Here is a 13,114-nt window from a genome sequence, read left to right as displayed (position 1 = left end):
CTGCAAAACCACAAACAATAGATTATTGTACTTCTTCCACAGCTGTCAATATTGACTTAATAACAAAGAATCGGATACTAATGAATAATAAATAATAATAAAAGATTTCAAATAATGATACTAATTATTATCATCATGATCGTTATTATTATCATCATCATAACGATAAAAGAAATCTAAAAAATGATATATTTTGCTAGGTTTCTTGGCTTTAATAAGTTTACATAATGTACCACACCACGCGAATTATTTGAGACTATACACTTTGTCACCATGGAGCACACGAGTGTCCTCTAAGCACCTCTTGCCTGGCTGTTAAAGTCTCGAATAAGAACCGCTGTGCGGATTATCATAATCCTATTAAAAAATAAAGCCAGATCACTGTCGGTGAGGGGCTTTAGCTATTACAGGCTAATCCGGATATTCATTCTTGTAACGTGGATATAGGGAGGGACGTTTTGGGGTATTAACGTCTTGCTCAAAGACCTCACGTGCCACGGCGGGATTCGAACCCTGAAGCTTTTCTTCTCATTATTATTTCCTCTTTGAAGCCACAATGGGCGTTCACAGGACACCAACACCTCCTCATCACGTGACAATTGGCAGAACTATGGAAGCTTACATTTCTATAATATCTCATTGATGACATCATTCTCACAAGGCTATTTAAAACAATGTTAGTAAGTGACCGAAAAAAGAAGAAGAGAGAATTGTATAGGGCTCTATTTGTGCTCGTGAATGTGTGACTTCCATGCATGGAAATTATCAGCAACGCTTCGATTGGAGGTCCATATCATTACGCAGTTGACCCTTGTATTTATCTGTGTGTGTGTGTGTGTGTGTGTGTGTGTGTGTTACCCCACATATCTATTACACAAATGTATTCAAACTCTAATGAAAATCATTACCGCCTTACTGTATTCTGACAATCTGACAGTTTCACTGAGCCTTGCCCGATATAGCAACAAGTTAAACATGAGAAAGTGAATCTATGTTTTCAACAAGCTATGAGATATACTACATGGTACTTGCCCGACTGCCCAGAGCAAGTGAAAATAAAAGTCAGGCAATTTTTTTGGAACAATGAAAAAAAAAAATGCTTGCCGAAACTAGGCCAACAAAAAGTTTTGAAGCCACCTCTTTTCCTCCTCCCCCCCCCCCCCCCTTTTCCACCCCAACCCACAGTAATCCATACAGAAGCCCAAAAATAATGACGGCTTAATGATGCAAAGCACTTCGATTTCATTTCACCAATTTTCCAGCACTTTCGTGAAGAAGTCCCAATGCAATGTAACGTCAACACTCGATCCAAATCGATTCAGGTTTGTTACATCTATCAATTATGTGTTTAAGCATGTGTGCTGTGTTATTCAAATGATTTTGTTCTATTAAGTTCTCGACTTACAAAGTGATTTTCTATATCATTTTCATACATTTTGGGACTTTCTGTTGAGGCGAGTAAAATTCATTCTCACAGACGTGTCCTGCAACAATTTGAAAATCTGTTTACCGACTGGGTAAGTGGTGAAAAAAAAAAGAAAAGAAAGGAAAAGAAAAGAATAGAATAGAAAAAAAAAAAGACTTATGTAGCACCCTGGTTCTCAAGCGTAGGAAATGAATGGATTAAAGTAAATTGTTAAATCAAAATCAGTGGGGGATATAAAAAGCAGTTCACACAACCACCACAAATAGCTTATGATTGCATTTTGAAGCGTAAATTTAAGATTTGGAAGAGGAAAAGAGAGTGAGCAGGTTCATTAAGGACACTGGTATACAATATGTTTGATGAAAAGTTATACAGTGTACAACCGTGGAAACACATAATTATTGTATAATGTACTCTTGAAACTGGATGCATGACAAAGTGTAAGAAGCAATTCAATTAGTCGTATCTTTTAATCAATGATGATACCAATTCTGGCAAACTATAAAATCCCATATTGATAAAATACAATGATTGGCATGAGTTGCAACATATATGGCAACCTCAGTTCCAGTACAGACAGCACAAGAACAAAATAGTACTCATGAAATACCAAGAAATCATCCAAAAACAAGTACACTCAACTCAACCCTACATAAATACACCACCACGTGCTCAAACACCCGCATATATGAGGATTTCTGAAATACTATAAATTGGCTGGCAGCGTTTTTTCTTTTCCTCCCATGATGAATAAACTGATGAACCACTCATGAAGTCCTATGGCATGACAAAAACAGATCCATTTCACTGACCAAACAAATAGATGCCCATGATTTCAGCTGTACAGTCTTGACATGTTTACATAATATATACAAATAAATTTACATTACGCAAGTTTAGATGACACCATGATAGTACAGCCTACTTGTTATGCATAATGATGAATGAAATTAATACCATCATCACTTTGTCCAGAGAATAAAATACGGTTGGGTAATTGCACAACGCAAACAGAGTTCATGAAGTCTTTCATATGTACTACACCATCATAAGACATGATTAGCGGCCTGTTTTTTTGAAGTAATGAATAAAAATTGTAGTGGAGGTGTCATCGTCACAAGAAAATTTCAAGAAAATCAGTGCTTTTCCAATTCTGCATGATTGCTTTTGTTTGATATGGGGAAACATCTGGTAGGTCATTAAACAAACATGCCAACCGTTAACAAAAATAACAACAAAAAGCTCAAAACAGCAACACTCAGAAAGATTATTTTACAGTTACATGTAAGGGCTGTATTTCATTGCTGTCTGTTATTGGTCTTTTAGTAGTCTTGGTCAGAAATCCCACCGCAAATAAAAGACACAGCAAATTACCTCTTAATGAAACAAATAGGTCACTTTGCAGTTCTCTAAAATATTTGCAGATCCTTTAACTTCTGAAGTTACATAAAAAAATGTATCACTTATCACACATCTACATTTTGTAAGGGGGTTGGGGTATGGAGAGTGCTGGTTTACTTCACTTCAACATGCTACTGAATTTCCTAAACTACTCCTAATAAACTACTCCTAAGAACAATGCACAGGGTAAATGGAATGGCAGTTTGTGGAAAGTGTCAACATAGATTAAACAAATGAAGTAAGGTGACACCTTGCAAGAAACCTGCTATATCTCAACGACGGCAAAACTTTACTCCCATCCTAACACAGCACACCCTATTTCAGTGGTTTTTGCTCTGAATCCCAGCATTTTGGTAGGCGAATCCTTCTGAACCACACCTAATGGCAACAAGATCCCTCCCCTCTATTTTTTTTTTTTTTTTTTTGGGGGGGGGGGTTAACTTTCATTAAAATTGCCTCGCTCTTCAGTAGTTGTCATGAAAATATTATGGTGTTGGTTTCAGCTACATGACTGTCATTCAACAAAAGTTATAAACAAGACTGATTGTTCGTGGCATTTCCTTTCATAACTTTGAAACATTACCAGTTCCCTCTCAGAAAACAATAACCAATCATAGTGAACACACTAATCTACAAGCATCAAACAATACTTTTTTTTTTCACTTAATCTTAAGCTCATGATAAGAAATAAGAAGAGAAAAATGGTTTTGCTTGAAATTTGATATCAACCGATAACATGAATATCAAAGTGCAGTAAGTGACTTTTCATTTTTCTGGTAATTGGACAACATGCTGCAGATGTGGTCCATCACTATGGCAATAGACCCAGTTGGCCACTTAATAGCTAACGGGCCACTGGTTGACCAGGCGACTGGGGTACCTAGAAGAACTTCGGCCAGAGGGCAGTCGGCAATATCAACTTGTAACTGAAGTAAACAAAACAGCTCAAAGATTTCTGCAGCATTCTGACTGTAGCAGCATAATAATATCCTCAAAATGACTGTAAATTGTGGCTCAATGGTAATACCTCATTTCATAATCATAGTACAGATGAGCACATCCCATCTTGAAAGTGGACAACCATTACATAAAGATCAACAACTTCACATGAAAATTATCCACGCAAGTTCTGCATGCAATTAAATACATTTATTGATAAAAATGTATGATGTACACACATCCCAAGTCCCGTTGTCTAGTCAGGTATGTCTTCATAATTACAAGACCCCAACTGTCATGGATTGGCTGCATGAATATGATGCCTTGAGCATTTCAATGAAAACCCTGAACAAAACACAAAATAACAGTTGCCTTCATTAAAAGGCAAATTCCATAACATGTTCTTGTTCCAAATTCACATGTATGATAATGCCCAATATCTGTATTTTTTTTTTTGAAGAAAGTTTTTGTTTTGAGTATACCACAACTTTAACATTTTCCGCCCATTTCAAATACAACTCAGGCACAACTAATTTGCAAATTCAGAAGATCTTTATACTCTTTTGTAAAGAAAAAAGAGATACAAAAAGTTTTCATGAAGCTTCCTTCAAAATTAGGGAGATTCAGCAGCTGTGCCAAAGTATGGAGTTGAATGCAAATTTGAATGCCAAAGTTGAAATGAATTCAAAGCTGAATGCCAAAGTTGAAATGAATTCAAAGCTGAATGCCAAAGCTGAAATGAATTGAAAGTTGAATGCCAAAGTTGAAATGAATTCAAAGCTGAATGCCAAAGTTGAAATGAATACAAAGCTGAATGCCAAAGTTGAAATGAATTCAAAGTTGAATGCCAAAGTTGAAATGATTGCAAAGTTGAATGCCAGAGTTGAAATCAATACAAAGTTAATGACAAAGTTGAAATCAATGCAAAGTTGAATGCCAAAGTTAGAATTGATACAAAATTGAATGCGCAGTGGAATTTCAGTTTACCAACGCTGTGCTTTGTTCGTCGATTGGCACACAGATCAGAGATCGTCACTCGCCAATTAGCTCAGATGATGAGAAAATAACTTGTCAATGAATAAAGATTAACTAACCCCCTAATCCCCATTGTGTCACCCTGGCCTTCCTGTTGGACTGAAGCACATTGCCATGGTGTACACTTGATTGGTTTTGCTAACTTTACAACTGGGTCAAATTTAGGTGGAATTTACTGATGGAAAAAGCTTGATGCTGATGAAAAAGCTTGGGCACAACAAGAGTTAGAGGGGTATTATATTTAATCTAGATGATGCTTAGCTTTCAATACTATGATAAAACTGAGATGGACTTATAATTTTTTTTTCTCCAAAGAATTTCAAATTTGTAAAAACATCACTTAAAGGGATGATGCAGTATTGGTGGAGATGAGAATTGGGCTTTTAAATTTTTGCGAGATACCAAGAAAACACTTATGATATAGTACAGAGCATACCATTTTAAGAGGAATTAAACATTTATTAGATGAAAATCAGGTTTGGAATGACTGAAACATTCCAGCAAACAACAAAGCGATCATAATAAAGTGTGGTTCCCACACTTCATCAGAATTGCTCTTTTTTTAATATCTCATCCATTTCACCAATTTTCATTTCAATCAAATACAATAAATGTTGAATTCGTCATAGAATTACATGCTCTTTCATATTTCATAAAAGGTTTCTCATTATCTCACAAAAAAATGTTAGAAATCTGAAATTAGGTCTCAACCAAAACTATACAATCCCTTTAACCTCTGTTAAAATTTGCACCAATCACGCCCGAACTGAGAGTGAATTGATTGTGAATGAAGACAAATTTTTTAACGAATTTTTTAATGAAGACAGAAGAAAAAAATTGATAACACCAAGTAATTTTTACAAAATGATGGATCCAAATGGCACTGCCTCTTCCATGACATTTTAGTGAATGCTGGTTTCTTCAGTTCTTCAGTGGAGGCATACTGTAGGTGTAAAAGCTTGTCAAACAGAGCAGTCGGAGTCAAGAGACAAACTCTCTATTCTGTCTTTCTCATCTTCTTCATCCTGCTCCTGACTTCCTTACTTTTCTGCTCCATTCCTCATTGGCAAACACCTCTTTCATGAACTTTACATCTACATATGTGACCTGCTACAACAAAAGGATCCTAAAGTCGCTGACGGCTGAGCCGAAAAAAATTGAGCTTGAAGTTGCATCATCAAAATTGGTCACAACAATCAAATTTCTGTTTTTGGCATGATTTTGTAATCTAATGTTTTGTCTATCATCTGCCAAAATTTCGAAGCTAAATGATCAAAAGAAAGGCAAGAAATTGATGTTTTTCTAGGCTATGATTTTCCGACTTTCAGCGTAAAAGAAACCTGTCCGAAGATTTGAATTTAGTGCCACAGCTAGATTCCGCCCCTAGCAACGAGGGAGTGATCTAATTGGTCAGTGCGTGGCATCCTGATCACTGATTGGTCGTGCGTAGACCGCTGGCGCTAAGCTTGAATGAACATCGCGGAGGTCACTAGGAGCATGCCTTCTATTGTCAAGAGGTGAAAACTGTCTCTCCTCCCCTTGATCATGATAGCGTCATGATAGCGTTGGAAGGAAAACTTTGAAGGCGTTTTCCCGAAACTCTGATTTTATTAACCACTTGACATGCACTATTAAAATCATTGATATCTCCGCAACCCAGTACTTTTATGAGTTGTGCTACATATGAAATTAAAGTAGAAGAGTAAGGGAATAATGTCATGCCATTTTCAGAAAATTTTCTATGCCGACTTTCGCATCCTTTTGTTGTGGCGGGCCACATATGTTCAAGATTCTAACGTCCAAAAGTTACCATGTACATGTACACAGGGTAGGAAATATGTGACCAGTGATGTAGTCACATCATAACGCACTTGCCAATGAAGACTTATACAGTCATTTATTAGAAATACTGAGCATGCAAACAGAAATGCAAGTGTGAAGGGATAATGAATAGTACCTTTTTTTTTGGGGGGGGGGGGGGGGGGGAGGAGGTGGAGAGGAAGAGGAGGTGGGGGAAATTGGGAATTCAAAGTAGCTGATATGGTGTATGGAAACAGTCACAGTGTTCCCGCGAAACAGTTCCCGCAAAACACAACAACGAATGAAATACACTCTTACACCACTGGTTCACATCCATATTTCACAGGACTGGTGATGTTCAGTAGCCTCCAGTTCAGAACACTGTATTTTTGTGTCACCCAGTTCTGCTTTCGCTCCATCATGCCATTCTTTCGCTTCCTGCGAACAGAACATCTCTACAAAAGAGCACATACCAGTCACTCTTTCCTTTGTGTGAATGCATGTCCTGGATGGAACCTCTGTATGCATGAGTCATCAGAGTCACTTGAGGAGAAAAAAAAAAAAACTTTCTCCCTGGGAACAAGACTAGCACATTGTTCGATCATTTCCTGAGCTGGTAGAGGGACAGCATCACGAGGCTCCCCGAAAGGGTCAGCAACAAACCCCAGATCCACGTTGGGGAGCCAAAGTACTCCCGGATGGCCAACTGGTAGGACAAGGAAACCAATAGAAAACAGATGAATAATTTACCTCATTGTTGTCTATTCATTCATAAAACGCACATTAGTAATATGAATCTTGACGCAAGATGTAAGAGTTCGACGAACTTAATATGGATCCAAGTTGCAGCTCTCTAGCCTTCCTCTCCCATGTTTCCATCCCATTATCAACTAGTCTTAATTCAGATTCTTTACATATTTTCTAAAAATAGTAACCACACCACTAATCATGTATCAACTGAAGTAGTTGGAGTGGAAGGAGGAAGATAAAATGAAAATAGCAAAGAAAGAGAAGTAGAGAAGAACAAAAAGAGGTAAACAAAAGTCGTCAAAAAATGATACAAGTAGTAATACACGAGAAAGAAAAGAAAAAAACGAAGGAGAATGTCAACAAGGAATAAAGAAGAAGAGAAGATGGAGAAGAAGAATGTATTTTTTCAACTAGTATGTTTATTGAGTCATGTAAACAAATGACGTGTATCTAAATTTCATTTGGAAATGTAATAGTTACATTGTACTTAATTTGTTTATATGAAATTGTCATATTATATGTTTTGGCCGCAAATGAAATAAAAATGAAAATGAAAATGAAAAAGAAGAAAAAAGAGAAGATCGAGAAGAAGACCACAGCGAATCACAGAAGTCATCAGTTGAGGAAGAACAGCGAGATGCTGAATGAGATGAAAAATAAAAGCACGTAGAAGGAAAAGATGAGAAAGCTAAAGGAAATGTTGAGGACCTGAAAGTAAAAGCACACTGCATCATAGTGAGTGATCTTGCATTTATAGCACTTACCCAGCCTCCCCTGTTGATGATCCAGTGCGCAAATTTGACGACCAGAAATTTGACGACCTCCTTGATAAGCCTGTTAATCCATTCCGGGAAGTTATTCCTCAACATGGAATCTATTGCCTGCATGGAGGTGTACCACACATTGACTCAGACTGAATTGCTGTGAAAGGAACCGTGTTCAACGGACTTGAAAGATTACAGTCAATATTTTGAAGTATATGTCTTCCATTGGACACACAGAACTCATTTTTACAGGAGTGCCATGTATTCTGTAACTTTATAGAGCATGCCAAGTCAAGACAATGGTATGATTCACTGTATCATGAATTCAAATAAATCCAACTGTGCAATGCTATTTCATGTTCAAATTGCCATATGTTCAAATGTCTTCAAAGGTGACTTCTCTTTTCATATACCGCTTGGATACCTGTTCCCTACTTCCAAATTAACCTTAAGCTTTGATACAAATACAAGGACAAACTCACATATAAACTTTAAGATATCAAGAAGATTAAAATAAAACTGTAAGGACATTGAGGGTTCTCCATAAGTTAATGTCCTGAGAGTTTTGGCAATCGAATCACGACATGAGTATAGCTCAAGATTCTAGGACCTCGTTTACAGTGAGTGAGAAGGCTGGGTTTGGCTCGGGCCAAGTCAGGCCTTCCTTTCACTGTAAACGAGCGAAATGCCAAATGCGGTACCAAATTGCGACCGGAGCACTCCCAGTAACAATAGGTTGTATACAAGCAGAGCACCACTACCACAAAATATTGAAGGTTTGAATAAAAGCCAGGACCGAGCCCACCGCTGTAAATGGAGAGAATTGCAGGGTCGAGTACCACAATTGAGGCCGGGCTCAGCCTGGGCTCAGCCTGGGCTCGGCCCATTTCTGCAATGTAAACAGGGTCATAGACATAATCATGTATGCACTTACCCTAGCACACATCCTGTAGGCGAAGTAGAAGAGGCCAACGATCCTGCCCCAGGATATCTCGCCGTCGCTGAAGATGACGTGGGCCACCGCCATGATGGCCTCTATCGGTGAGTCGCTTGGAACAGAGTCAATCATCCTGAAGAGTACAGGTTGGAGATGCAGACGATTCTTAGATCACTTAAGATACCTATTAAGCTGCAAATCACAAGTTTTCCTCCATGGACAATTTTCAGTTAGTTTTCAATTATTTTCAGTCCTGATAGAAAAATATTTAAAGCGTGAAGCTTCACATTTGAAGAAAAGAAATATGATAATATACAGACATGCAAATATTGCATAATATTATGTATCATTGAAGATTACAAATGAAGCAATAACATACAAAAAAGGCTGAAACTAATATTGAAACTTTGTTTGTGATTGTTTTTGCTTTCTACAGGGTTCAGAGTTGCAATTTCAAACAAAAAACACCAATGTAATAAATATGTTCATGTTCATGCTGTCTTGATGAAAGCTTCCATTCAATGAAAGTACAATAGTAATAAACTTTACAGTTACCTTTCTATCGAAACTTTATTCATTCCATTTCCTTCATTGTCTTTTTCTACTGACGTTGGCTCTGTGATCATTTTTGAAGGTGGTTGGTGCCCCTGGTATGGACTTCATGTACCCATGGTATAGTAGAGGTTGAAAGAAACACAATCTCAACTTTGACTGTGTGAGCACAAGCAATACTGTACTGTACTTTACTCTTTCTAGCAAATCTGGAATCACACCTGCCCATATAAATCTGTGATATTCATGGTCTGCTACCTAGACTGGGATTCTTGAAAGGTCTTACCGTTGCAGCTCCCGATCCCTGTCCAGCGTGTCTCCAATCTCCCGCAGCATGGAACCGACCTCGTTCCACATGACGTCCTGGCCCTGGTGCACGGCCACCTCACCGCGGAGGTCCTCCAGCCGCGGTGCTTCTTCGAAGCCATCCTGCTGGAAGCGCTCCACGATGAAGTGCTGGAGGAGCACAGTCGCCTGGGCGCCCACATCCTCCTCGCTGACCTGACGCTGTACGATGACCAGACTGGCTGTCAATTGGGGGTAGATCACATGGTGCAACCGTTTAACAATCCCTTACGGTGCCAACATGAGCAGAGCTTCCCTGGTCATAATTGCTTAGTGTTGTGAAGTGTAATTCAGCAAACTGAGGTACAGCTGACTAACATTATAACAAAGTCCTAGGGACCGGCAGTTTTCTTTCGTTATATTGAAATTTTGTTATAACCAAACAAATAAGCAATAATATTTAAAAAAAAAAAAACATAGAGTAGATAATGCTGCAGCATGCATTTTTACTTCGTTGTAACCGGAATTTCCTTTCCGGGGAGTGCAATGTACTGAATGTATGTGACCACCCACTCATAACTCACAAAAGAAAGGCCAAAATGAATCTCCAAGATTCCGCAAAGTTTCAAATGTGAAAGTTTACACTAAGACTAAGCATGAAAAATATATCTTATCTGAATGGGACCATCCTATCTCATTCAAAAAAGGGTTCAAATACGCATGTGTTGGAAGGTGTAGTTTCATCAGAATTCTGAATTCATTATTCTGAGACAGCAATGTAGTCATGCTTCACGGAAATATTTTGTTTTTCAAATCTATGTAACTTTAAGAGATTTCTGTTACCCTGGACATGTAGTTAGCAAAGTTATAAAGAAAATACCAAGCTTTGCTTTGATGTAAACAATAAAACAAATCTATGACTGTTCTTTCTTTCTTTTTTCAAAGGCCAGTAGCTACGGTATTGTATAGATGCATTACTTTTGCACACAAAACAGTGGCAGAGACTCAGAATTTACTTGCGAATCCAGTAGGGAATACTGCTTGGTAGTCAATCATCGAACAAAATACAAGTTACATGCGAAAGAAATGGAATCACGAGAAACACTTTCATTGTATTGTTGCATTTGGTGATTTATAGATTGGTTTGGCTGGATTTGTGCATTTGAGCAGAATATACGACAACTTGTGGCATGCTGTCGACTGAGTCGGGCGTGCAAACATGGCACACAATGAGTTAATTCACCAATGACAATGAACAAAACATCCTTTAATAATTTAAAATTCCTCAAGAGACTACCCTGGCCTGGATGAATAAGACCTCCTCCTTCTCACTTTTTTTTTTTTTTTTTTTTTACTTTCTATCATTCTTCTTCTTAGTAATCTTACCATCTGTGTCATCACAAGCACTGTCAGACCCGCCTTCAGCCATAGTTCAGGGACCTGTGACTGTACAGAGATTTATCTGCAGCAAATGAAAAAAGAAAAAAAAAAGAAAAAAAAAAGCTCTACAGAAGACATTGACACTCGTTCCGTGGTATTCTACATGTAGATCGCTCTTTCTACATGTTGCATGGAGCCAAATGACAGAATGTGATCCACAAAAAAAAAAAAAAAAAAAATGGAATCCTCCTAGACGGTCTATGAATTCATGATTTAGAATAGATCTAGATAGGGTCCTAGCCGTTAGATGATGGATCTACTGGGTACGGCCTACAAGAATACTAGCAATTAATGTATATATGTCATGTCATGTTAATTTCAAAAGTGAGATTACGATAGAAATTCTAACGTTTCACTTAAATTTTGGGTGGCAATCATGCATTGCAGGCTTGAGTGCCGACTGAGTACAAAACTGCATTTAATCGCCGATGTAATGTAAAGCTTAGCATAAATTTACAGTGATACACACTTGCACACAGTGCCATGCCCACCATAGCCAAGGACTACTGTAAAAGTGGATATTTTCGTGCGGCTAATTTTTCGCGCTTGGCCGGGTCAGAGGAGTTTCGCGTATTTTTAATTCCGCGGATCAAAACATCACGCACAGGACCGTATGGCAAGCAAAAATATTTGCGTGCTTTTATTTTCGCACAAGTTTCTGGTTGCGTGAAATGCGCAAAAATTTCAACACCGCGAAAATTTCCACTTTTACAGTAGTTTTAGGAGATCTGTCTGTAGTAGCCCGACCAGACGCTGTAAGTACGCCGTGCGAATGTACCTACGTACAGCAACTGGGCTGTGTACTGGCCAATTCTGTGACGCGCTATGTGTATTTTTGGCATGGGCAGCGCCATTACGCGGTGTCCCAGCCGACCCCCCCTCCCCTCTCCCCCACCCCTCTCCCTACATTAGCACACATGCAGAATGAAAAACTGATGCATGGTTGCTTTAGCCAATGGGCGTGTCGTACTGAGTGCGCGAAAGCTTGCTTAGTGCGCGAACCTTTTACAAGTGCGCGATAAACATGTTGCCCGTAGGGTGGGGGAGAGGGGGGGGGGTCGGCTGGGACACCGCAGAATGAGCTCATGGCTGCGCCCAGTGCCACAAATTGTCTGCTGCCCTCAACCAAACCGAATTGGTCAATAGTTACGTCTGTAGCTGTCCGGAGGAGCTAGGTAAAAGGAGTCTAAATTAAAGGTTTGTTAGGCCCTATATTTTGATCAAATGTTATTGTAATATTGCTCTCCTCCGTAGACATACGGGGAGGGGATTACGTGAAGCCAGACGCAGTCTCCGTGGAACATATCCCCGACAACCAGATCAGAAACAGACCGATCTTTCGGTCAAACAGTGCCACTATGGCACTAAGCCTAGGCTATAAGGCACTCAGTAGCAGTCTACACAGTACGAACAAGGCAACGGTTTGGTAATCTTGACACGCATTGCAATAAGTGGGACTGCGATATCACGAGTACGTCTCTAATGCATACAAATACGTCTGAAACTGACTCTATATCTTTATAATGATGCAGTTCACTGAAACAACGAACATGTATTTGTATTTTTTATGTGTAAAATATAATAAAAGTTGACAAAAGGCTTGAATCTATACTTACATCCGCGCTGCTCGAATGGTGCCTCGACGACTGTCGTCTGAATGATTCATCGACAATACGATTGCACTGTAGAGGGCGTCTGACTCTTGTCAATAAATAATTCTCTGGAAAAAAAAAAAAAAAAAAAAAAAAAAAATCTGTAAAATAGCAGCTGCCGTAGGGAGAATGA

At 38.7% G+C, this 13,114-nt stretch overlaps 1 protein-coding gene across 1 annotated transcript; it reads right to left on the bottom strand.

Moving 5' to 3' along the window:
• Positions 1-7,177: 7,177 nt before the first annotated feature.
• LOC139710777 (apoptosis regulator BAX-like) lies at positions 7,178-11,318 on the bottom strand. The gene is made up of 5 exons (XM_071622692.1): positions 11,276-11,318; positions 9,891-10,131; positions 9,050-9,185; positions 8,116-8,232; positions 7,178-7,307 (listed from the first exon to the last, which is right to left on the bottom strand). The coding sequence occupies exons 1-5, from the start codon at positions 11,316-11,318 to the stop codon at positions 7,203-7,205; spliced, it is 642 nt and encodes a 213-aa protein (XP_071478793.1). The 3' UTR covers positions 7,178-7,202.
• Between the last annotated feature and the right edge of the window lie 1,796 nt (positions 11,319-13,114).

This window comes from Diadema antillarum, unplaced genomic scaffold (assembly GCF_040938485.1).
Source record: "Diadema antillarum isolate AM-2024a unplaced genomic scaffold, OU_Dant_1.0 scf00000039, whole genome shotgun sequence".
Lineage (NCBI taxonomy): Eukaryota > Metazoa > Echinodermata > Echinoidea > Diadematoida > Diadematidae > Diadema > Diadema antillarum.
This window is presented reverse-complemented; position numbering and strand designations above follow the sequence as displayed.